At 39.8% G+C, this 25,030-nt stretch overlaps 2 protein-coding genes across 6 annotated transcripts in view; one reads left to right on the plus strand and one right to left on the minus strand.

Moving 5' to 3' along the window:
- The window catches only part of aven (apoptosis, caspase activation inhibitor), a 57,496-nt gene extending 41,436 nt beyond the window's left edge, over nt 1-16,060 (plus strand). Inside the window, exons 3-7 of one of the 2 annotated variants that reach the window (XM_032584485.1) lie at nt 4,145-4,215; nt 5,864-5,959; nt 6,307-6,583; nt 7,430-7,590; nt 15,774-16,060. In XM_032584485.1, coding sequence (XP_032440376.1) covers nt 4,145-4,215; nt 5,864-5,959; nt 6,307-6,583; nt 7,430-7,557 — 572 coding nt within the window. In that variant the 3' untranslated portion in view covers nt 7,558-7,590; nt 15,774-16,060. Of the gene's footprint in view, nt 1-4,144; nt 4,216-5,863; nt 5,960-6,306; nt 6,584-7,429; nt 8,046-15,773 lie in introns of those variants that run through there. The other variant, XM_032584486.1, reaches the window with a different exon arrangement.
- ryr3 (ryanodine receptor 3) overlaps nt 7,777-25,030 on the minus strand; it is a 136,668-nt gene continuing 119,414 nt past the window's right edge. For all 4 annotated transcript variants that reach the window (XM_032584478.1, XM_032584481.1, XM_032584480.1 and 1 more), the window contains 21 exons: nt 24,161-24,241; nt 23,999-24,087; nt 23,787-23,915; nt 23,599-23,703; nt 22,002-22,083; nt 20,635-21,917; nt 19,952-20,004; nt 19,699-19,861; nt 19,066-19,152; nt 18,731-18,928; nt 18,510-18,640; nt 18,393-18,435; nt 17,100-17,227; nt 16,044-16,104; nt 15,790-15,936; nt 13,714-13,848; nt 13,226-13,382; nt 13,087-13,151; nt 11,882-11,982; nt 11,760-11,811; nt 7,777-8,665 (listed from right to left, as the gene is read on the minus strand). In XM_032584478.1, the coding sequence (XP_032440369.1) occupies nt 8,570-8,665; nt 11,760-11,811; nt 11,882-11,982; nt 13,087-13,151; nt 13,226-13,382; nt 13,714-13,848; nt 15,790-15,936; nt 16,044-16,104; nt 17,100-17,227; nt 18,393-18,435; nt 18,510-18,640; nt 18,731-18,928; nt 19,066-19,152; nt 19,699-19,861; nt 19,952-20,004; nt 20,635-21,917; nt 22,002-22,083; nt 23,599-23,703; nt 23,787-23,915; nt 23,999-24,087; nt 24,161-24,241 (3,386 nt within the window). In that variant the 3' untranslated portion in view covers nt 7,777-8,569. The remainder of the gene's footprint in view (nt 8,666-11,759; nt 11,812-11,881; nt 11,983-13,086; nt 13,152-13,225; nt 13,383-13,713; nt 13,849-15,789; nt 15,937-16,043; nt 16,105-17,099; nt 17,228-18,392; nt 18,436-18,509; nt 18,641-18,730; nt 18,929-19,065; nt 19,153-19,698; nt 19,862-19,951; nt 20,005-20,634; nt 21,918-22,001; nt 22,084-23,598; nt 23,704-23,786; nt 23,916-23,998; nt 24,088-24,160; nt 24,242-25,030) is intronic.

Genomic DNA, 25,030 nt, shown 5'->3' on the forward strand with positions numbered 1-25,030 from the left:
GGTTCTAGTTAGTTCTTTTGCAAAGACCAACGCCTGCTTTCATGTTATCACAGATCCCGCTTTCCACTAAATATTGTTATCTGTTGACGTCTGATCAGCTTAAGATACCATCTGGGGCTAAAATCGATTTCACTTCCACCCCAGGCAGGATTTATGTGGCAAGACCTGAAAAGATCAGCTATTATTGCTGATATCAATCACGCTCATGGTCAAACATAAAGGCATCCGTCGCTGAGCCTTCACTTCAAGCTGACATTCACATTTCCTTCTCTTATCCATCTGCGTCACAGTCGCTGTGTTCTCCGTAACGCCAGCCGGACTCGGTCTGACGGACACAAAGCCCTCCTGTAGCTGCGGCGGGTTGACCTCACTCACTTTTCATACAGCCAAGATATCAAGGACAACTGCAGATGGTGCCGATGAAGGCCGAGTGTAAAGCAGGAGAGTAAAGTGAGCAGCAGCGTCCGACGGCGTACATCGTCTCCCGCTGACTGTCCGTCTGCGTATGGCAGGCTCAATTAAAAATAGACATTACTTTAATAAGAAGGAGATCTCTAAGGACTCCAAAAAGGGTGGGTAATCTGAACTGTCGTTCGGCCCGTAAGCACAAACGACAGTCAGAACCCAAAAACTCGGGCGTGGGAGGAGTTTGGAGAGGCCATGGAGAAAGACTTCCGTACGGCTTCGAGGCGATTCTGGTCCACCATCCGGCGTCTCACGGGGGGGAAGCGGTGCAGCACCAACACTGTTTATAGTGGGGATGGTGTGCTGCTGACCTCTACTCGGGACGTTGTGGGCCGGTGGGCAGAGTACTTCGAAGACCTCCTCAATCCCACCAACATGCCTTCCACTGAGGAAGCGGAGCCTGGGGACTCTGGGTTGGGCTCTCCAATCTCTGGGGGCGAGGTCGCCGAGGTGGTTAAAAAGCTCTTCGGTGGCAAGGCCCCGGGGGTGGATGAGATCCGCCCGGAGTTCCTTAAGGCTCTGGATGTTGTAGGGTTGTGTTGGTTGACGCGACTCTGCAATGTCGCATGGACATCGGGGGCAGTTCCCCTGGATTGGCAGACTGGGGTGGTGGTCCCCCTGTTCAAAAAGGGGGACCGGAGGGTGTGCTCCAATTATAGAGGGGTCACACTCTTAAGCCTCCCTGGCAAGGTCTATTCAGGGGTCCTGGAGAGGAGGGTCCGTCGGATAGTCGAACCTCGGATTCAGGAAGAGCAGTGTGGTTTTCGTCCTGGTCGTGGAACACTGGACCAGCTCTACACCCTCGGCAGGGTCCTGGAGGGTGCATGGGAGTTCGCCCAACCAGTCTACATGTGTTTTGTGGACTTGGAGAAGGCGTTCGACCGTGTCCCTCAGGGAGCCCTGTGGGGGGTTCTCCGGGAGTATGGGGTACCGGGCCCTTTGATACGGGATGTCAGGTCCCTGTATGACCGGTGTCAGAGTCTGGTCCGCATTGCCGGCAGTAAGTCGGGCTCGTTTCCGGTGAGAGTTGGACTCCGCCAGGGCTGCCCTTTGTCACCGATTCTGTTCATCACTTTCATGGACAGAATTTCTAGGCGCAGCCAAGGTGTTGAGGGGATCCGATTTGGTGGCCTTAGGATCTCATCTCTGCTTTTCGCAGACGATGTGGTCCTTTTGGCTTCATCAGATCGTGATCTGCAGCTCTCGCTGGAGCGGTTCGCAGCCGAGTGTGAAGCGGCCGGGATGGGGATCAGTGCCTCCAAATCCGAGGCCATGGTCTTGAGCCGGAAAAGGGTAGAGTGCCTTCTCCGGGTCAGGGGGGGTGTCCTGCCCCAAGTGGAGGAGTTTAAGTATCTCGGGATCTTGTTCACGAATGGGGGAAGAAGGGAGCGGGAGATCGACAGGCGGATTGGCGCAGCGTCTGCTGTCAAGCGGGCGCTGTACCGGTCCGTCGTGGTGAAGAGAGAGCTGAGCCAAAAAGCGAAGCTCTCGATTTACCGGTCGATCTACGTTCCCACCCTCATCTATGGTCATGAGCTTTGGGTCATGACCGAAAGAACGAGATCGCGGATACAAGCGGCCGAAATGGGTTTTCTCCGTAGGGTGGCTGGGCTCTCCCTTAGAGATAGGGTGAGAAGCTCAGTCATCCGGGAGGGACTCAGAGTAGAGCCGCTGCTCCTTCACATCGAGAGGAGCCAGTTGAGGTGGCTCGGGCATCTGGTCAGGATGCCTCCTGGACGCCTCCCTGGTGAGGTGTTCCGGGCACGTCCCACCGGGAGGAGGCCCCGAGGAAGACCCAGGACACGCTGGAGGGACTATGTCTCTCGGCTGGCCTGGGAACGCCTCGGGATTCCCCCGGAGGAGCTAGAAGAAGTGGCCGGGGAGAGGGAAGTCTGGGCCTCCCTTCTGAAGCTGCTACCCCCGCGACCCGACCTCGGATAAGCGGAAGAAGATGGATGGATGGATGGATGGAAGAAGGAGATCTAACAAAAATGAAACATGAGCTTCCAGGCTGCTGGTCGTGTCCCATATTTCCTCTGAAAACCAGAAACAGCATTCAACTGTTTGAGAAAACTACAGCTCAGATAATGAAGTCAAAATCCTGGTGCGTACTTTTATTCTTAATAGGGCGGCCTTCGAAATAATTTTATGTTGCGTCCAGCCGATGTTAAAAAAATGGTGTGAATTTGATGCCAGCAAAAGATTTTGATGCAGGTCATCACTTCTTGTAATTCTTTTTAGTGAATTAGTTGACGATTATTAACATAATTGTCAAGTAATTCAGTATATACAGTATATATATACATATTTTCCAAGTAAAAAAAAAAGTAACTTCCTGTTATGACTTTAGACTATGACGATAGGATCGTCAGGGATCCAACCAGGATCACTCATACTAAGCTTGGTCCCAGTTAACCTTTTTATGTGAACATTATAGCGTTTCGTTTGTTTTGGCAAGTACGCCAAGTTCGCCGCTCCGCCACGCCCCCTGAACATATACAAAATGTCCATTTTTTTGGTAACTTTTAAACCCCCATGCCTCAACTGCATTCTGACCAAGAATGAAGCCAATAGGTCAAAATCCCTAGGAGGAGTTTGTTAAAGTTCGACGTGAGTAAAAGTGAAAAATTGCCAAAATTTGACCTTTGACCCAAAATGGCCACCTCCCTGTGCATTTTAGAGGGTACCTCCAAGAGACTTTTTTTCTTGATTTGGGGGGATCTACCTACGTACCGAGTTTCAGATCTCTACGACCTACGGCTTCTCCCATCTCACATTAGGGGGCGCTGTAGAGCAGTTTAGCCACGCCCACTTGCGATTCCACCGGAATCTGAAGATTTTCCTCGGGGAAACAATTTTGGGTCAGGTTTGGTGAGTTTTTGAATGATAAAGCCTCCAAAAGGCCACGTAAAGTGGAGCGCATTGGTTGTTTTGACGTCCATCATGGCGGAGCGGGCCGAGTTTCTGAGAGTGTGACGTCGCGTGCAAAGGATCAACACTTAACCGTGTCATTTTTCTTACAGTTCTTCTGTTTTCTCAAACTTGTAGGCGGTTGTAATTTTTTTTGACGTGTCCCAGTTTTGTTGTCTGTTTTCTTTAATAGCTAAAATGTTTCTGTTCTTCTCCTTCTACCTCAAAGAAAAGGGCCGACTTACTGTTACCTCTCTGTTTTGCATTTAAGAATTTTTAGCTTGCTTTTTGAACAAAGGCAGCCTTTCATCATGTTGTGTAAAAATACCCACAGGCGGCCTTTTATTCCATCCGAAGTGACATCCTTCTGCAGCGCTGCGGAGATAACCACATGCACGAAGCGGGCAGAGTGGTGCTTCACACCTGACACTGTGTCCTTGTTGTGCTGGATGTTGTGATTTAACTCTGAGCTTTCTGCTGCAGCGTTGTGCCTCGTTCAACACCACAAGTTTTCTCTTTTATTTTTTATTTTTTTATGAGTTTTAGCACCCTGATTCTGTTTATTAATAACACATTCTCGGTGTCTGTGGAGTGTTGCACACCAGAGCTACTGCTGTTAATGTTGTGAAAAGTTGGTGCTGCTGAAGCTCTCCCAACAGTTCACACAAAGAAGCTGATTGACTTCCAAAACATTTTCAGATATTATTGCAGCAAAGTGACGGATCAGTTGAAACAGACGCTCATGAAGTTATTTCTGTTTGTCTTCAAGGGGATTCGTTCACTCAGTTCCGGCTTGCAGAAGAGAAGGACTGGGAGATGGATCCATTCGCAGTCAATCAGGTCAAACTCTGCTTTCACTTTCATTAACCTAAATCAGGGGTGTTCAAACTGTGGCCCAGGGGCCATTTGTGGCACTTATACTGATTTTGTACGGCCCCCAATTACGATTCAAAAATGCTACAAATTTGACCCACATTTGCAGATGGAGAGTTTCAATTTGTAAACGGGGTAAAATTATTACTGACATAATTTTCTTATAAAGTATTTGCCTTTTTCTTTAAGAAAAATACAACCATGTTTATCCAGAGACTTTGATGCACCACTTGCGTAAAATCAGATTTTATGCTTTCTTAAATTAGGTTAAATGTATTCTTGTGTGATTTATTTTTCTCATATGGACCTATTTGTGTCTTTAATAAAGTTAATAAATGATGGCAAGCGTTTTGAAAGAATGTGAACCAAATCCTGTTACTACTGAAAATAAATGTATTCAGTCGAGCCCAAAAGAAACTGATGATCAGATCTTCATATATCTCAAAACTGCAAAATCTCAAAATCTGCCACAGCATATGAGGGCCGTTGTTGAGGAAAATAAAATTTTTTGTAAATTTCTGCCAAAAAACTTGGAAATTTTGGTTGTTTGAAATTCATTAATTTCCACGTTTTTTCTAGAAAATATCTGAGATCAATCACGAGATTTACTCTGCCTTTTAACTTTTGTTAAAGTCCCTTCCAAGTTTTGGATCTACAGTAAATATCCAAATCGAAAGAATTTTAAATGAAAATCGGGTTACTTTTATGTTGGGCTTTTTTGAGTCTAGAATTTCGGCCCACATGTGAAAAGGTTTGGACTCTTCTGACCTGAACCAATTCTAAATCTCAGTCAAGATCACCAGGATATAGACTTTGAAAAGCTCTGGAATAATCTAGCTGCTCAAAATCTGTCTCTGTATGGCCGAACGCTGAGATTAACCAACACTAGTTTTGGTGAAAAGCCACATGGACGTTTACTGAGAGTAAAAATAAATACATATCCTTGAAGAAGCAGGCTTTCATGATGTAAAAAGTTGAAATTATCTAGAAATAATCGCAAAGGTTTTCTTGAAAAATAACTTTGAAGGAAAACACAGCTTTCTCCTCGATTTAAAAACCCAGATCATGAAACTGCCACCGCCATGTTTCAGTCTGGATGTGGTGATGCAGTGTTGATATTACATCCTGTCAGAATAACACGAGATCTTCCCTTTGTTCCCATGCTGAAGATTTTACCTGAGCAGTAAATCTGAGTATTATTGTCTAAATTCACATAAGCATGGAAAATGAATAAAACAATGTTGCAGTTAAAAGAAATTACCCTTAAAGTCTCATAATTACATTAAATTTAGTCATTTTAAAAAAATAAATACTTTGCATATTACCGATAGCAGCTCATTTTGATCAACATCTAGTTCAACAAATATTTTCATGAAATAAGTTATTTGTTTTTAATATTTTTCATTTATACTTAATGCCTATTATGAATCCAAAGCTTTAAGCAATAAACTGTCAGTTGTTTCTAATAATCATTTATTGCCTAATGTAAAGTCGTTACAACTTCAAAGTTTTTAAGCTAACATGATTTCTGTTTTATGGCTGCTTTGAATCTTTTCCTTTCAGAGGCGTTTGATTCTGATCATTTTCTCCGTTTTCTTTATTTTTTAATCGTCAGGTGTCAGCGGTGCTTTTGGACCTCCCCGCTCTCGCCCAGAGTCTCCAACAAGTTCCTCTCCACCGGAGACTGAATCTAGAAGCTGAACTGGTTCAGGTTGGAGCTTCTTCTTACGTCTCAGGTGGAATTGAAGTGGCAGAAATAAAGTTGTGGCGTTAAAGAAAATTAGGTTATCACTTAAAGATATTTCTGCCTTTTGGATTTTAAAACAAGTGTATAAAGAGAGTTATCTGGAAATAACCTTTAAGAAATGCTGCTTCTAAGAAGACTTTTTTCTTTTTAGCTATCGTTAGCGTAGCTCTGTAAGAACATGGTGTACAGTTACTATTTGCTTTCAACTGTGGCTGTAACTTTAGAAAGATTGAAAATGACTTCCAGTTATTCTGATCTGTGTTTTTAAATATTTATTTTATTTATTTACTCTTGGGCTCTTCATGTTTCAGGTCTCGACACCAGTGGAGCTGCCAGCTGTGAGCCTCGCACCTAAACAGGAAGTACCCAAATTCCCTCCTCCGTCTGCTGCCTTTAAAGGCCTCAGCACCAGTCAGAAACCAGCAGTGGGTTTAAACTCCCAGGTTTCCTCTGTGGCTGTTAAACCTGAGGAGGAGGAGGATGATGAAGAGCTGGATGAGCTACTTGGTTTACAGAAACCCGGTTCAGATGACGCAGGACATCAGCTGATCTGCAGTCCGAACGAGGAGAGACGATCGCCAGAGAAAGGCGAGTTTTATTATCATCTGTTCTGCAGGTTGATGAAAAATGAAAAACCTTTTAGAAAATAATTTACACCAATTTTTAAAAAATGGTGATTTTGGGTTTTTCATGGTGGAGAGGGATTCTTGAAACTTACAGAAGAGAAGAGTATGTTTGCTAATCTTGTTCATATGCGATTGAAATATGTTGAGCAGAATTATCAACAAGACGTATCAAAACAGTAAATATGCTGATGCATCACATGGTAACATTATGAGAACTATTATTAGAAAAATAAATATTTAGAGGGCAGAGCATTACAACTTAAAAATAAAGTCAGATTTTTATTTTGCTAGTTCACCTTTTCTGAAAAAGAAATTATGTAAAATATTTACAAAATATTTTATTTGAATCATAAACCTAATCATATTAGGGCCAGACTACAAGATGTTTTTGTTTACAAGAAAAAAGCCAATATTGTGGTTAATTCTTTGTAATAGACACTGTTGTTTGCATAATTGTACTGATGACTTTTTAGCATATCAGCATAATTAAAAAAAAAAATTATTTGTAAAAATTGATGAGATGAACTTTCTTAATTTTAAAATTTAAATTATTCTCATAATTTAAAAAAATAAGATTTACTTAGCCCTGATATTATGTCGCAGAGTAAACATGAATTCAAAGTCCAAATAATAAGAAGCTGAAAAACAAGATGGCGGCTCTGGCTGTGCTGATATCAAAGTTTAACTTAAATATTCAAAAACCAAAAATAGATTTATTGCCCAGCCCTTTATATGTAATAGGGTAACTGAGATGCTTTAATCTTGTGTGGATTCAAGCTTCCTTCTACCTTAATATTTACTTTTAAAGGATTTGAAGAAGCGGCATCAGAAGAAAAAGCTTTAGACGAGGATGTTGCCCCTCCAAAGCCTGCGGAGGTCAAAGAGTCGATGACTGAGGAGGACCTGGAGGACTGGCTGGACAGCATGATCTCCTGACCATGAAGAAGATGCACGATTTAAAGACCGGAGGTAAAAATCTGCTGAGAAGTTTGCAGAAATGTGTTGCGTTTCTTTGGCTGGAGACAGACGGCATGTTTCCGAAGTCAGAGGGTGTAGAGAGGACAGCGCATCCCAACCTTTGATGCAATGTGTGTTCAGTACCGTACGTTTCTCTGCCAGAGGCTGATGGTCAAACAGGCTACAGATGACACAATATATCATATTGCATCAGTTTATTATTTTCCTCCTACATACGTACAAATGGCCGCACAGTTTCAGCCAATAAATCATTGAACCGAGTTTCATAACTCTCCTCTGCTGTGGGGTTCGTCTACTGTGGAGAAGAAGTGCAGGGTGGGCAGGACACCACAGTGTAGGAACACAACCAAACTAAGCAACATTTACACAAGAAATGTCTAGATTTTATACAATTTTTTTTTTGTTCATTTAAAAGCCAAAAAAACCAATGTGATTAAGACCAGAACTAGAGCACTGCTTGTGTTAAGAGGAACAAAGATTCGTTTTTGCATAGTTAATTTTTCCAAAGGCACGTCGGTACTTGTTAAATACCTAACAGAGTCGTCTCTGGTCCTGACGGAACCCCGTTCGTTTCGTTACACGCTTGAGCCAGCGTTGAAAAGGCAAATCATTTAACTCAATCAGCACTGATCCATTCCAGGAGCAAACATCCACTCAGGTTCGTGGTGACGAGAAATTGTGCATTTACGGACATTCAGTCGTCATGCTGTAACCCTTAGCCGTGTTTCAGATGTCTACACACAACACATGGTGGGTTTAAGCAAGTGGGAAAGGCAATGTGATTAAGAATCAAAACAAAGAGATTTGCATAAATGAGCCGTCGTGACAGGAAGTACAAGAAACTTGATGCACAAATCCGGAGCGTCCAGTGAGCGGTAGAATTCAAAATGCGTTCAGGTTCTGGTAACAGGGCGACGTGGAGTAGGGGAGGGGCGTTTGGGGAGGCGCCGCCTGCGGTGGCCGCCCCCTCCTAACCCAGCTGGTCCTCGTATTGCTTACGGAAGCAGTCTCCGGCAGGGAAGAAGTCCCAGCATCTCTCCTGGTACATCTTCCACACGTACGACTCCTGGAAGAAGAAATGGGAAACGTTAGTGATGGGGAAATGAGGCGTCATGAAGCCTTTCGACCCCAAACTGTATTGATACTGTGTCACTGAACACTGACACCTGCTGGACATTAAAAATCCCTACAGGCAAATGTAGTTGACAAATCTTATTGTATAGACTAGGTCATCAAATCAGTCTAAGTCATTGTATTTTATTGCATATTATATATTGTATTAAGTCATATCTTCAGTTAAATTCAAAATACATTTGATATTCTTAGATACAGTCAATAAATAATGTGAACATGTAACAAGTGAACATATTTGCTTGTGAACCGTTTTTTTTCTCACAAATTTTTATTAAAAAAAATACGTTTTTCCAACATTTTGAAATTTAGTCTTACGTTTTTTTTGACACAACTTCTCCTGCTGTAGAAAAAAAATGAAGTAAATAATACATTTATATGAAATAATTTATAAAAAGCAACTGAGTAATTTGTAGAATATACCAGAGTTTATCCCAGGTGTATCCTTCATTCTGATTCCTCAGCATCGCAGAGGTGGATTTATTTAAATAAGTTCTGTCAAACATATGCAACACTTAACCTGCAGAACATAATATGAAAGTAAAATAAGAGTCAATTTCAGCTGAATTTGGATTCAGATAGATCAAGTAGAAACTGAAAAGAACTGGATGAAACAACAACGAAGTGAGAACCAATAGCTTATTTTCTGATGTAAGATCAAAATGGTCCCAAACTACGAAACCTTTTGCTCTATAGTTGACGCTGTACAGTAAAGGATCAAGAATTATTTTGGCAAATGCATCCCGTTGGGATGAAAACTTCAGCAAGGCGAGAAACACGTCTGATCAGACCAGTGGTGTCCAAACTTTCACAAAAGTTTGACTTTTTTATCTTATCTGATCAATACCATATTTTCCGGCACATTAAGCAAAACAAAACAGGTCAGTCAAAGCACAAAATCTTACCAAGTATTTTTGGTCTAGTTCAGCGTTTCTCAGCCGTTATCCAGGTCCCTAACCGCCTCCATCAAAGAATTTGTAGGCTACTTTGCACTGACTAACATTTTATTATTAATATTAGTATTACTATTGTTGATGTTTTAATTTTTATGGTTGTTTCTGTAATTATCAAAAATAATTTCCCAGAGAACAAAAAGAAAGAGTGGAAAAAAGTATCCTTGTTCTGTGCCATTTTCTGATGTTAGTTGTTAAATATTGCATAAAACGACCAGATAAAAGACGTACAATCTGCCAAGAACTGCATCTACATTAATTATAGCTTCTGCTCTTCTCTGTATTTCTCTGTATTTAGTACTTTAGTTTCTTAGTTTATTCTTGCATTTTGTTCTTCATTCATTTCCATTTAGTTTTCTTTGATTAGTATTATCCTCTCTTGGTTTATTGTTATGTTCTCTTTAGTTTCTTTCCTGTTGCTAGTTTTAGTTTATCGTTTGTATTGACGCTCACCACCAGTAATCTTCACTCGTCATGTTATCCACCTGCTGTGCCGCATCATGTGTTTCACCTAATTTGACACTCATATTGATTTTTCACTGTTCGCCGTCGGATTCTCTGATCCTGATTCACATCTAGTTTGTCGCTCAGTTCTGCGTCCCGGTTCTCCTGTTTCAGAGTTTTGCTCAATGTGCGCGTCGCTTATTTATTTATTTTTTTTACCCCCTATGGTGCGGAGCGGTCGGGGAGCATATCGATGGAGAAAAACAGACTGACGTAAACCTTTCAAAACAACGGAAAAAATTCCCGTATTCTGATGATTAAAATTCAAAAGTGCTGGTACTACAGTTTCATACCGGATCACTTACAGCACCAATGTTAACTCTATAAAATGAACGCTCTCTGCCACGGTATCACCACAGACAGCGTGGAGGGATTTCTTTATTTAAACGGGTAAATGTTTCTGAGGGATACACAGTGAGGGGATTGTGATTTTAGTCATTACATGTTTATAAGAGCGACATTCTGTTGTCCTACCATGGAAGTGGCCAAGCGGGCAGCATCCAGACAAACATTAAAACACTTTTTAATATACAATACGTTGCTGCTTTGACATGATCACAGCACTGCCGAAACATATGTACAAAAATCCTCAATAAAACATAAAATATTTGAAAATGAGACACCAGACAAGTAAATCTGTCTGGTGTGACGCTGAACTGACGCGGTGAAGCTACCAGTAGCAGGAGAACGGAGCTGCGGCAAGAAGCCAACAGAAACACTGAAGAGAAGAAGCGCTACCAAAGTTTACCTTGGAGCCAACGCCCCCCAAAGGAATCTCAGCGCCCCCATCTTGTAAAAACTTCCGCCAGCGCCGTCCTCAGAACGCCCCCAGGGGGCGGTACCGCTCCCGTTAAGAAACGGTACCGCTCCCGTTAAGAAACACTAGTCTAGTTTCTAGTGCTAATGTCTTACTTCACTTGAAATAAGATAAAACTAACTTAAAAGTAGCTTTGTAGCTCCAAAGAGAGGCTGGTTCCATTGGCAGATTATTTAACTTATAACAAGACATTTTTCCCAATGATGTTCAATAATATTATTGTATTATAATTAAATGATAAATTATTGTAAATTATAATATTAATTTTAATAATTGATTGATATTTTAACAGTTTGTGAACAGGTTTTATCAATACATTCTGGCACAACCGGCCCTTTAAGAGCATTGATCTGGATTTGGCCCAAAACTAAAATGTCCAAACTGCATCCTGTTGTTGAGGGCCACAAACGGCCCCCTAACCACATTTTGGACTCCGTTGGCTTAGTCTGCATTTCCTTTGAATTTACAATTGTACAAAATGGGATTATGAACATAAAAAGAAACACTTATTTCACAGGCCTGATCAACAAACCTGTAGATCTGTTTTCTATAAATCTCTGAATTAGTTTTTTAGAAACTTCATATCAAATAAAAACAACTTAAATCTCAGGTGCACTGAAATTGTCAAAGCGAGCCCACGCGTTGCTTCGTTCCCCTGCAACATTTCAGCCCACTTGAAATGTTGCATAAGTAAAAACCTGAAACCGGAGCTTTGCTGTCTTATTGTGCAGAGGCACTAACAGATTTTCACGTACCTGACCCGTGTGTTCAGTCTCATCCTTGTTGATTAGGTACATCAGGAAGAACCTGCACAAAGGAGGGCAGGAGTTATTTAAAATATTCATGTTTTAGAGTTCAAGTGTGTTGCTGCACTTACAGGTAGTTGGCCAGGTTGTGCTCTTGTAGGGTGTGAGTTTCAAACCCGTGAGGCGTTCGATCAAAGTAGTCGTTCCCAATGCCGCAGATGAAGCATTTGGTCTGACGGAAGTAATTGAGAATTACATATTTGGATTTTAGAAACTGTTAGAACTTTAAAGTGCATTTATATATATATTCTCTGTATCCCCACTTTTATTTTGTGAGTACTGAGCAATAAATTAATCGCATGAGCATGCTAATTTCCATTACAATATTTTTGAAATGCAGTTTTGCTTACTGAGATGTCTTGACCCATTTTAATCATGGTTTTGGTTTTAAATGGTTTTAAAATATCTCCCAGTTCCAGTACTAAGTGTTCTTAGCCATTATTATATTACTTGAAAATGGTCCCAAAACTGTATTTTCTTGTTTATCGCAATAATTACTGGGACAATTTATCATCTAGAAACAAGAAAAATGGAAAAGTATTCATGATCATACCCCAAATTTTTCTGTTGTATCTCTAATCAACAGTTTCCCCCAGAAAACTTGCTAAGCCTGAGGCGCTACGGCAGTCATCCATCCAGCCGGCCGCCATGTTTTTGAGTTAACAGGAAATTTGAAAATATCACTTGATAGTTTGCAGTATTGGGAGACTGGAAAATTAACACCTAAAGTCTTTAAAAAGGCAATAATTTAAAAAACCTAAAATAAATAAACAATGTTAAGCCTGGTAGCCTGCCAGGCTTATAACACACTGTGGGAAAGTCTGTGTTTGTTTCTCAAACTGCTTTTTTTTTTTTCAAAATATTTTAGAAATGCAGAACCAAAAACTTGTGAATGAGACTGTAATCAAAAATTAAAAAATCTGATTAAATCAGTTAAAATTTTAGTTTTTTTTCCAAAGTAAAAAATCTAATAAACACAAATTCAGTTTGTTTTTTTTGGTTTGTTTTTTTAAATAAAACAGTTTGTCTTACCTAAACACAATCAAAATTCATAACTCCTAAACCTACACACTATTGGCTGCCGTTTTGCACACCAGAAAATCCAGGAGAGTCATTAATTTTCTTCTGGCTCCCAAGAAACAAGGAAGACTGTAGATGCTAGCTTTGGTTTCAGTGCCAAGATGGCTTCCACTGTGTATTTGAGCTATTAAAACACGCAGTTATGAGCATTTTTAAAGGGGGTTTCAAGGTTTCACAGGTTAGACGTGAGTCTTACCTCCATGTCCTCCTTAACCTGCTCCTGCTGGTCTCTCAGCTCCCCAAAGGCGTCGATGATCAAACCTGTGGCAGGTTGGGGAGTTCTGAACAGTCAGGAAGTACTTCTGGATCTGCTCTGACTGGGAGTAAATATTTACCCTGAATGATGGCTAGCAGGATGACGATGACGAAGAAGAAGAAGGTGATGTCAAACAGGATGCGGTAGAGTTCGTAGGGATCTCCGGCCGGGTCCTCCAACTCGTCTCCGATGCCTCCGCCGGCTCTCACGCCCACATACATGTGGAACAAGTAGCACTAAAGCCAATTAAAGGACAAAATCATTGAAACTTTCATTATTTTGTTGAAGACTGCTTTACGTTTATGTCATTAATAAATGTTAAGCGCGATTGCGTTGGAAACTGTCAAAGCCGTGAAGAATATTCTAAAGGAATTAAAAGCTTAAGAAACGCTCTTTCTGCTTAGTCTGGTAGTCGTGTCTTCATGCCGCGATCAAGGCCAGTAGGACTTGATCGTCATCGGTTCAGAATAAAAGCCAGAGGAATCTCTTTCAGCTACAAAACAACGTGAAGTTATTTTCCAATTTCATGCCTTTTCTTTGTTCTAAACAAACAGAGGTTAGACGTACCGTCATCATGTCGTCACACTTCATGTCGGGCTCGTCTTCGTCCTCGCTCTTATTGTAGAACTTTCTGAAGAAGTTGAAGGCCACCACAGTGTAGAGGTAGACGACCACGGCCAGCAGACCGACGGTCAGCACAAGCTGAGGGAAACGGAAACCATTAAGCTTCGCTTTCCTTCCTTTACCTCCAGTCAAAGTTACAAATATTCTGTCCAGGAGTGACGCTGAAAAACTACTTCACACGTTCCAGGCTGGACTATTGTAGCTGTTTACTAACAGGAAGTTCACAAAATTCAATTAAGCTCAAAAAGAGAGATCATATTTCTCCTGTTTCTGCTCCCCGTCAAAACCAGAATACAATTTAAGATTCTCCCTTTTATCCACACACCGCCTAAGCCTACATCGCAGTGGACTTCAATGAAGTCTTTTACCCACAATTCATTGCTGCATGTGACGTTTTGAATTAAAATGTAAAGTATTTAAAGAATTTTTCCTTTCTTTGTATTCGACAAGTCAAAACGGAACACATTTGAACAGCCAAATATCTTTTGCAACAACTTTTGGAAAGCAAAATAAACGCACACTGTACATTTAAAATGAAACTGCCTTCCGGAGTGATGTTGAGAGGAAATCTAAGAAATCCTGGGCATAACTTTAGTTTGTTCATGTTGATACTTCTGCTTCCCAGCAAGAAGGCGGTTACTGAATGTTGGCTCCGGCGATGCTTTTTATAAATATTATAAACATTATCCATGATATAGGGATGTGGACATTTTCAATACCTCTCCATAAGAAGGAAGGAGAGAGACTTTGGGAAAAATGGGATTGTTTTATAGCCAAAGACTTGCAGAAGTTAATTGTTGATTCCTGAACTTTTTTGCTCCTCCAGTTGACTTTAACCGAGTATTTTTCTTTTTCTGGGACTGACTGTTGCTTCCCTTAGCCCTCATGTTTTGGTCCATTTTGCATAAAAATAAAGTTTAAAAACGTAAATAAAATCATACTGCCACCTTGTACGCTTTATGTGCACTTTCAGTCCACACTTGTGAAGCAGACACCATGCCTCGTCTTAAGACTTTTCCAGAATAAACTGACCAATTCTCTCACTCTGCTACTTTTTCCTACTACTCTCCAATGTTTCGTTGTTCATCCATGATTGCTGCAAGTCAACTCAACAGACTGCTGGGTTTCCTCGGATTAAAAACTTCTTAACCAAACCGAATTATAAACTGACTGTAATGTTTACTAACCGGGTTCAATTTGGGTTACATTTAGTTAACCTTTATTTTTGAAACCACGTTTCTAAAATGAATTTTTTTATTTAAATAAACAGAATTGAATGTTTCCTGTGTCACTGTTTTCAATATTTTCTCTACAGTTTATTATTCCTCAGGTGTGAATTTATGAACCTCAGCTGATCAACTTCATCTTAAGAATTTCATTTATGTAATATAGTTTATTTGTTCTTTTTTATTTGTTCTTTAGCACAGTATATGAACATTTAACATGAATTTATTAACACATTTGTGAGTAATTAATATATTTCCTTAAATTGAGATAAGGGCTTGGATTGAGTCTTCACTTCTTTCTACTCCTTTCCAAACAGAAAAGTGGTGGCAAACAAATTATTTTTGTTCCTTGTTATGCATGCATATGTTTTCTCCGTCTTGCTGCTTGCTTGTTTTTAAAAACCTGTTTGAAGAACAGTCTGCATTTTATAATCCATCCAAATTATGAAGTTGTTTGTTTTTTTCCAGTCGCTAATTTATCTAGACAACACACATGCATCTGTGTTTGGGTAAATTAATTTCAGTAAAGAGTTTGAGATGTTCCACTGTAAATGTTACGGAAACGGCTAATTTTCTTAGTTTGAACCTGGATTAATAATAAAAGTAAATCATATTTAATTCCATCCAGCTGCATTGGTTTAGCGACATTCTGGATGCTCTACAAGTCTTAAATCTTCAATAAATCAAATTACTTTATTCTTTTTAATCATGTCATTTTGTTCTTTTAGTTAAGATCTTACAGAGTAAAATATTTAAAAACACTTTGGCTCCCTCTAGTGGTTGGCGCACTCACCTGCTTGCCATTGTGAGTGACGGAGGACAGGATGGTGCGAAGCGTCTTGAAGCCCATGGCGATGTCCAACAGATGTGCAGCGAAGAAGAAGTTGTTGAAGTGTCCAAAGATGGACATGGTGGTATACCAGATCAGATACAGGAAGTACTGGAGGACAGAGACGGACAGAAGCCTGTCTTTAGAGAAAAACATCATGGCTGCTGGCTCCTGTGATGCGGGTAGTGATGTCATTTTACACAGATGAATAAACTCACATTGTCAGTCAAAACCACCCCCAGTTTCCAGATGTGGTACTTTGTGTCAATAGAGCTCAACCTGTTAGGGAGGAAAATGTTTATTATAGAAATATCAAACCAGCAGAGTTTGTTTTACAAACCCGACAATATAATAAAAAACCACATAATAATTACTGAATACAACACATTATGACTTGAAAAACAGCTATTTAAAAACTGCAATTTTGTCAAAATAATTACCTAAAACCTGACTGTGATGTGAAGGTTTAAAAATATTTCCACAATGGGGAGACATAACAGCTTCTACTGTTAGTCAGTAAAACTAACTTGTTTCTTTGCACCCCTTTATTCCGCCAAGTACAACACACGAACTGACGACTACAGCAGAAGAAGAGTACAAACGCAAAAAACATATACTGCTCGCATAACAGTGCCCCTAGCGGATGAACATGTATTACAAACAAAAACAAAAGAGTTAACATCTACCATCAGTCCAAATTCATTTTGAAGCTACTAAATAACTAGTATGTATTGAATATGGCTTATTTGTTATAAATATCCCACATTTCTGTATTTTTATTGGTCTGATATCTTTTATGCCATGGTTTCATTGGCTGTAAGCAGAAAATCTTCAGAATTACCAGAAATGAAGGCTGTAATTAAATCAACTCTGAATTGAGTTACTAAAATAAATTAGCATTTAATTATGAATCTAATTTATTGAACTGGTGCATAAAGAAGTGTTACCACAGATCCTTCCTCCTGCAGCTGTGAGAACAAACTCAAATATTTACATTCCTGTCATCCGCACTTTTTCTTTTGATTTTTCATAGCATGTTGTTGTTTTTAAGCACAAATATATGTGCACATTTATGTTAATAACTGCTGTAGATTTGCCCTTACGTCACAGGCTGCTCTTATTTTTTATTTTTGTGTTAAACTGCCTGCTTCCATTTTCCACTGAGGGACAATAAAGGAGATTTCTATTGTTTTCTAATATGGCATGAGTCTGTTTTTTTGCTTTTTCATTTCAAATCAGTCTAAAGTCGCCTTATAAGGTCTAACTGGTCTCACCAGGACAGCAGGGACGCTTCCTTCTCCACAGTCTCCACGGTGGGGTCAAAGTCCAGAGCGCTCTTATCCAGGCCCAAAAGCTCAGCGATGCGCTCGGCCCCGTACATGTCGCCATATTTGTTGATCACCTACATGCACAGAGGAAGTACAGTATATTACTCGAATCAAGCTAAGGAAAGCATAAAAAATATTAATTTAAATATTTCCTGATGGCTTTGTATTTTTTGAACGCGCCAAGTTACAAATAAAATTACAGAAAAACAATAAACGTTGAAAGCCGAGGGTAGAAGTATAAACTTATTAAAACCTAACCTTTCTCCAGTAACATCACAAAATCATCTCATCCTATTTACAGGTAAACATTCACTCTTCATTCAGTTTATTTCTTAATACAGTACATTCAATGATATGCCAATAATTAATATAATAATATTGAAGTTAGCAGTGCTGCGCTGACTCCATCATAATGGTTTTACTTTGAATCAGAAGTTGTATAATAGAGCCGTACTGCCACCTAGTGGACATTCAGTGCATTTGCCATTTGAGCTGAACTGCTCTGGCTGTCCTTCAGATACATTTGTTCTTTGTCTGTAAGTTCATTTTTATTAATTAGTTGAATATTGTGTAGAATAGAAAACTTCTTTCTACGTCTTCCAGCTTAATTTTCAAGCTAAGCTACATCATTAGCTGAGGTCAAGTTGCCTTCCATATTTTTACATACTTCATTTTGTGTTTTGTTACAGCTTCATAAAAGAACTTAATGTAAAACAGTAGCAAATAAAACCAGAAACTGTCAAGGACTGGGTTATTTTCCAACTCAGATGTTAGCTAGCCGTGTAGCTTTGTATAGGAACACACTGAGAGAGCGTCATAAATGCTTTGGAACAACAACAGAAAACATCAAGACAGTTCCACTACAACAAATCAATATTTATGAGGAATTAAATAAAACCTTTTACTCAGAGCTTTACATTTTGACACTGAACCAAACTTGTATCTAACCGTTTAAATTGACTTCTACGGGTCTCAACAGTTAAACACACGTCGGATGTTCGTTGCCATTCACTAGACAGTTTTGTTCCTGCAGATTGAACACATTAAAAACTTTTTAAACTACATTTTATGTTACATTTCACTGTATCTGTACCGAGCTCCCAAAACTTCTCTTAATAAAAGTCCCTGCTTTTTGTGCAATCCAATAATGAAATGGAATTTCCAAAGTTTCACACCACAAAATGTCGTGTGTGTGCGTGTGTGTGTGTGTGTGTGTGTGTGTTTGAGCCAGACACTCACCTTGCGTTTAATAAACTTGTCCCAGTAGTTGTTGGGGAAAGATCTGAAATCCCAAAAAAATAACTACATTTTACTGAGTTAAAATCAGTAAAATGACAAACGTCTCGGTTGACTTACGGCGTGTTGATGACGAGTCGATCCCACTGGCCCTTGATGTCATCGTCGGACGGTTGCTCAGTGATGTACAAACCGTCGAACTCCAGCTTCCTGGCGATCTCCTTCTCCCTCTTGAACACCACCAGAGGAACCTGACAGCAAAACACAAAGAGTGCAGCGACTATCACATCTAATCGAACCCAAACGGCTGGTTCTGCTGGAGGTTTGATGAAAATCTGCACCTTCAGGCAGTAGTAGCCGACCAGGCAGAGCAGCGAGATGACGGTGTGGAACACGGCCAGGAAGCGCAGCGTCGGCAGCATGTACCCGGTGCTCTCCTGCAGCACAAACTCGTCCATGTCGAACAGCGTGTTCTCGTCGTCTTCCTCATCCCAACGGTGCTCCTCGTCTTCCTCTTCTTCCTCAGCTTCACCAGTGACCTAAACAAGAAAGTGTACAGAATAGGCCAAAAAGCCGTGAGTTTCATCTTAACTCCTCAATATGCGGTGGAAATTAGCAGCGTTTTTTTAGCAGGCAGTTTTGTGGAAAACCCTGGAAAGATTTTTGAATTCATTACCTTGTAAAAGAGCAGGATGAAGTTGATGGCGAAGCAAACGAACAGAGCCAGGAAACGGAGGTTGTAGAAGTTACGAGCCAGGTAGTTCTGCAATAAAAACGTTTGTTATGAGTGAGAATGGCGGCTTTACAACAATCCAATAATAATACTCTTCAAGTTTTCCCTAATTTTCGTCTATTTTTATTCATAATAGATGGATTTCTTTTTTGTAACGTCTTCATTGTGGTCTTGAGTAGAAATGCACTAACTAAAGTTTTCCTACTTTTTGCTGAATATTCTTAATTGATGACATTTTCTTTAAGGGTTAAAACACATAAGAAGAAAAAAAATGATGCAGGATCATTAAGAGAGATAGTAGTTTAGAATAAAACAGAAAAGATTATCCCACTTCTGCATGAAAGAAAGAAATAAAACTTGAAAAAACTGCATCGAAGTGCTGCATATGGTTCTCACCAATGCATTTATAGACTGACCAAAAATACTTGGTAGGATTTAGTGCAAAGAATAAGATCCTGCAGACAAGAGGTTGAAATGAGTTTCCCTGGTTTGTATATTAAAGCAAATTTCTAATTCTGTTCAGAAAACAACTCTTGATCTTTGATTGCAAAACATTTTGAGTTTAGTTTCGCTCACCAGTATCTTATTCAGATAGACGTCAAGAATGGTGAAGATGGTTGACATGAAGGCCGGAGACGCCTCTTTGGGCTGACTGGATCTGGGTTTGGGTTTCTCCTCCACGGCTGGTTCCTTTGCCTCCTCCTCCTTTGGTTTGTCCTCCTTCTCCCGGGTCTCTGTGCTGTAGCAATAAATAAATAAATGTGTGTAAAAAGGAGACGTCACTCTGCAAGGTGGCTGACTTTCAGCTCAAGTTCACTCTGTTACTCACTCTGCCTTTTCTGTCTCGCTCTCAGAGGGCGCGGCTGTCTTGGCAGCGGCTTTCTGAAAAGCATTTTTAATAGACAACGGAAATTACTGTCTGAGCAGAACAGTAAAACAGTAAAAAGGTTGGGGCAACTGAGAAAAAAATCTGTAATTTTTCTCAGAATTGTTTTTTTTTCTGAATTCAGATTTTTTTCCCCTCAGAATTCCAAAACTTTTGTCAAATTTCCAATTTTCTTCTTAGAATTCTGATTTTTTTTAAATATTCTTTTTCAAAATTATGACTTTAATCTCACAATTCTGCTTTCTCGGAATTCAAACTTCTTTCTCAGAATTTTTATTTTTTACTGAATTCAGTTTTTTTTTTCTTAGAATTTTATTTTTTTTGTCAAAATTACGAGTTATTTTCTCAGAATTATGAGTTGCTGTTTTTTTCCCCCAAAATTCTGACTTTAATTTCAGAATTTCAATTTTTTCTTAGAATTCCGTTTTTTTGGTCAGAATTCTGAAGGGTGCTTTTTTTTTTTTTTTAAATTCTGACTTTAATCTCAGAATTCTGACCTTTTTTGTCACAATTGCAAGTTTTTTCAGATTTTTGTTTTTTCTCAGAATTGTTTTTATTCTTTTGCAGAATTCCGACTTTTTTTTAGAATCAGAAATCTTAAAATTCTGAAGAGGAAGCTGAAGCACCTTTTTACTGTCTGCAGTGGAGGACTCCCCGCTCAGCTCCGATACGTCCCCCAGGCCGGGCTCCACGTGTTTTCCTCCTTCCTTTTTAGGCGTCAGCATCTCCAGCATCACGTCCACCTCTGTGGCGTCTCCTGCAGGAGCCATGGTTTTGTCCGAGCTGCCCGACGACTCCATGGCTTCCACTTTGTCTCCTTCTCCCACGTCCCCATGGATGCCGAACTGCGTCGGGTCCGGCATGTTGCCCAGGATATCCGTCACCTTTATGTTCTTGGCTCCTTCAACAAGCCCTCCGCCAAACATGGACGACCAGATGACGTGAAAGAAACCAAAAACGAGGCTGAAAATCCCCTTGAAGAAGCCAATAAAGATCATCCAGGAGAAGGAGAAGAAGCCGGTGATCAGTTCCTTGATGCTCAGCTTCTTGATTTTCTTGAACTGCTTGCGCGCGGTTTTAATGGTGAAAATCTGCCGGATTTCTGAAATGTTCTTCTTGACCGAACGACACGCGGTGGTGAACGCCGAGGCAGACTCCAGGGCGCCATCTTCTCCCCCGGAGAGCTCCTCAAGGATGCTGTGCACCTCTTCCTCGTCCTCCTCCTCCGGCTGCTCCACGGCGTCCGGCTCAGAGATCTGCGAGGCCAGCTGCATCTCAAAGATGGTGTCCTCGCAGAAGTTCACAAACATCTCCATCTTCTCGCTCTCTCCTCCCTCGTTCACCACGTCGAAGATGAACTGACGCTTCGACTCCTTCACCTGCGGCTTTTCCCACTGCTCGCGGCTCGACTCGCTGATCTCGAAGTAAACGCGTTCGATTCGCTTTGCGCTGCCTAAGATCTCGATGCGACCCAGGTAAGGCTCGAAGTAGCTGAGGACGCTTTCGGCCAGGTCCAGGAAGGTGGTGAGCCGGGCGTCGTGGGGCATGTGTTCGGACAGGTTGGTCAGCAGCACGGCCACGTTGAACCCGATGTCCTTGGCGGGCTCGTGGAATCGCTCCACAAACTCCTTATAGTTGAACATGTCGTTCTCATCGGCCTCCGCGCACGACAGCAGGAATTCGATTTCTGACTGGTTGTACTGCTTCTGGCTCTCCATCGACTTCTGGAACTCCTTTTTGGAAATGACTCCTTTGCATTCCGGGTCGTACTCCTTAAAGTTGTCGGACGTCGTGAGATCTTTCAGTTTGAGGAACATGTCGAAGAATTTTAGGATCATCTCCACGTTACTGGAAGACTCCACCAGGGTGTCGACCATCTGCTTCCCGATTGTCCCGTTCACCACGTTTCCTGAAGAGGCACCAAACCACTCTTCTTACTTTATGACTTTAAAATCATATTAAATTAAATAAAGTAACATTTTTACCATCTTACCCTCAAGGAGAGACAGCAACATGACAACCATGTCCTTCTGTAAATCCATCAGTTCCTTCAACAACTCAATCTGACTGGCATCCTTAAAATTAAGAAATATTTAGGATTTGTTTCTGTTTGTACAACAAAACAAAACTACTGAAATTAACCAGATATTTGATGGAAGCAGACTTACGCACTGCGAAAATACAAAATCTTACAAAGTAGTTTTGGTCTAATTTCTAGAACACGTGTCAAACTCGAGGTCCGTGGGCCAAATCCGGTCCACCATACCTTCTTATATGGCCCTCTAGATTCTAGCACTAAGTGAGCTTAAATATTATGTTATCAATCAAATCAATGCAGTTTTTATCTGTTTACTGCCAAATTATATCAATCAGTCCCTCCAGTGTCTTGAGAATTATTGTGGAAATTCACACAAAATCAACAAATTGAGCTAAAAACTTTGAGTTTGTTGCAGATTTTCTCAAAAATTGTCAAAAACGTTCTTACTTGTACTAACCAGCTGCCTCAGCTTTAATTGATGTCAGATTATAGTTCATAATCTGTACAGCGAGGAATAAAAAGTCACATTTACCGTCATAAATAAGCTCAAATATTTCCAAATTAGAACCACAAACACTTTGATTTTTATTGCAAAGAATCACAAAATCCTGGAGGGACTGAAAAGATGTTCAATAATAATGTTTAATTTTAAGGATTCATTGATATTTTAACAGTTTTTGAACAGGTTTTATCAATACATTCTGGCACAACCGGCCCTTTAAGAGAATTCAAGATCTGGATTTGGCCCAAAACCAAAATGAGTTTGACACTCCTGATGTAGGGTAAATATCTTACTGGACTTAAAATAAAACAAAATTAATGTACAAGTAACATTTCAGCAAGAAATATAAGCTTGTTTTTAGTCAATAATTCCTTAATATTGGTGAAAAAGTTCTAGTTGTTGGCAGATTATTTCCCCTATTTTGTGTGAAATAATTTCAATGAAACTAGAACTTTCTCACCAATATTTTTTTACTTAAAACAAAAACTTCCATATCTTTCTGAGAAGCTACTTGTAAGTAAGAAAACTTGAATTAAGAGGAAACTAAGATATTTGCACTAGAAGCTGGACCAAAAATACTTTGTAAAATTGTGTTTTTTCAGTGCGTTAGCACATTTTTTGTTGCATTTTAAAAGGCTAATCTAAAATAAAATGTAGTTTTCGAAAATGTGGAAGGAAACAAATGGGATAAAATAAAAAGCAAAACAGAGAAAAAACGGTTTAAAAAATGAAAAAAATCAACAACTGTTTTGTAAATCACTTACTGTTGGACTATTTAGACTTATGGATCTTTGCCACATGGCAGCTATTTAGGCAGATAATTGTAGTTTATGGTTTTAGTAGCTTTAATTGGCTGTGTATTTCAAATCGTCCCTAAGATTAAAGTCCTACAATTTTCAATTTGCTTCCTCTATTCACATCGTAACAATTCAAACTAATTACTTGAAGTCAAATCTGAACACTGTTAGGTTTCACTCAGGCTTACGTATCAACGTACACATAATGTTTTTTACAATTTGTGACAAAAATAAAACATGAGTTTAGGTTAACCTGTGAAAGCTTCATTTGCATGTTGGCAAACACATGCAGGAAGCCGACGACTGCATCCCACAGTCTGCTGTGAGCTAAACTCTGCTGGTTTCCAATGCAAGGCCCCTGCAGGTGAGAGAGGACAGAAAAAACACCATGAAATAAACGATAAAAACATCAATAAATGACTTTATTCATGAGTTTCCTACCTGAATGTACTCAGTGAGCGAGTTAAATATCTGCTTGGCTACAGATAAAGCTTTGGAGAAGTTGTGCTTCCCAGTTTCATCAATTACATCTTTCCCAGAATAATACCAATAAAAATCACTGATTGATTCCTAAACGGGAGATGAAGAGCAGCAGATATGATCACAGTAACAAACAGAAACGATGAAGAGGAGGATGTGAGCGTGTTCGCCACCTGGAGGCGGAGCAAGTAGTCCACAGTGCTGATGATGATGTTCACTGTGGTCGTGTTTCCAGTTTGGGTTCTCAGGAAGTTTTGGAAATCTGACAGAGGGAAATGTTAAACTTGAAAATGAATCCGTGCTTTAATGCATCTGTGTTTAAATCCGTTCCTCACCTCCGTTGTGGCCCTCGCAGAGAAGTTGCAAAAAGCGGAACAGATCTTTGGTGAATTCGTCGTTCTGAAGCACCTTGGAGCCTTAAAGAAAGATTTTTACATAAATGTGGATCCAAAGTTTTAAATCATTTATTTAAAACAAGAAATTATAATCCCTTGCAAAACTTTTCATACCCATTTTGTCACATTTCAGCCGCATGTTTGATTGGGATTTTATCTGATAGAGCAACACATAAAATGTTCAGTTCTTCTGTTTAGAAAAATAAACTTTTTTAACAAATATCCAAAATCTGTGATGGAAAACTTTACATCTTTGTGAAAACAATATCTTCATGATGGATGGAGGCAAACGAAGCGTAGTTCTGGAAGAAAATCTTTTAGTGGCCACAAAAGACTAAACATACAGCTCTGGAAAAAATTAAGACACCACTTAAAATGTCCAGTTTCTCTGAGTTTACTTTTTATACTTTAGGTTTATATTTTGTTCTTTTTCCCCATGAACATTTCTGAGATTAGTTTTTTTTTTCTACCAAATTTCAAACTCAGAAATTTCCTTTCTTCTTCCAGATAATTTCTGAGATTAATCTCAACATTTCTGGGGGTTTTTTTGTTGTTGTTTTTTTTTTCAACTTTTGGAGCTCAGAAATGTCTTTTTTCTAGAATATTTCTGAGATTCATCTAAAAATATCAGTACTCTATTTAAAGCATATTTTTGACTTTTGGAGCTCAGAAATTTTATTGTTTTGTCCAGAAAATTTCAAACTAAAACTTTACATCTTGGTGAAAAAATATCTCCATGGTGATATGAAAGATGGATGTGTAGCCCTGAAATGTGTAAAAACAGCTCTGGAAAAAATTAAGAAACCACTT

Source organism: Xiphophorus hellerii, chromosome 15 (assembly GCF_003331165.1).
Source record: "Xiphophorus hellerii strain 12219 chromosome 15, Xiphophorus_hellerii-4.1, whole genome shotgun sequence".
Lineage (NCBI taxonomy): Eukaryota > Metazoa > Chordata > Actinopteri > Cyprinodontiformes > Poeciliidae > Xiphophorus > Xiphophorus hellerii.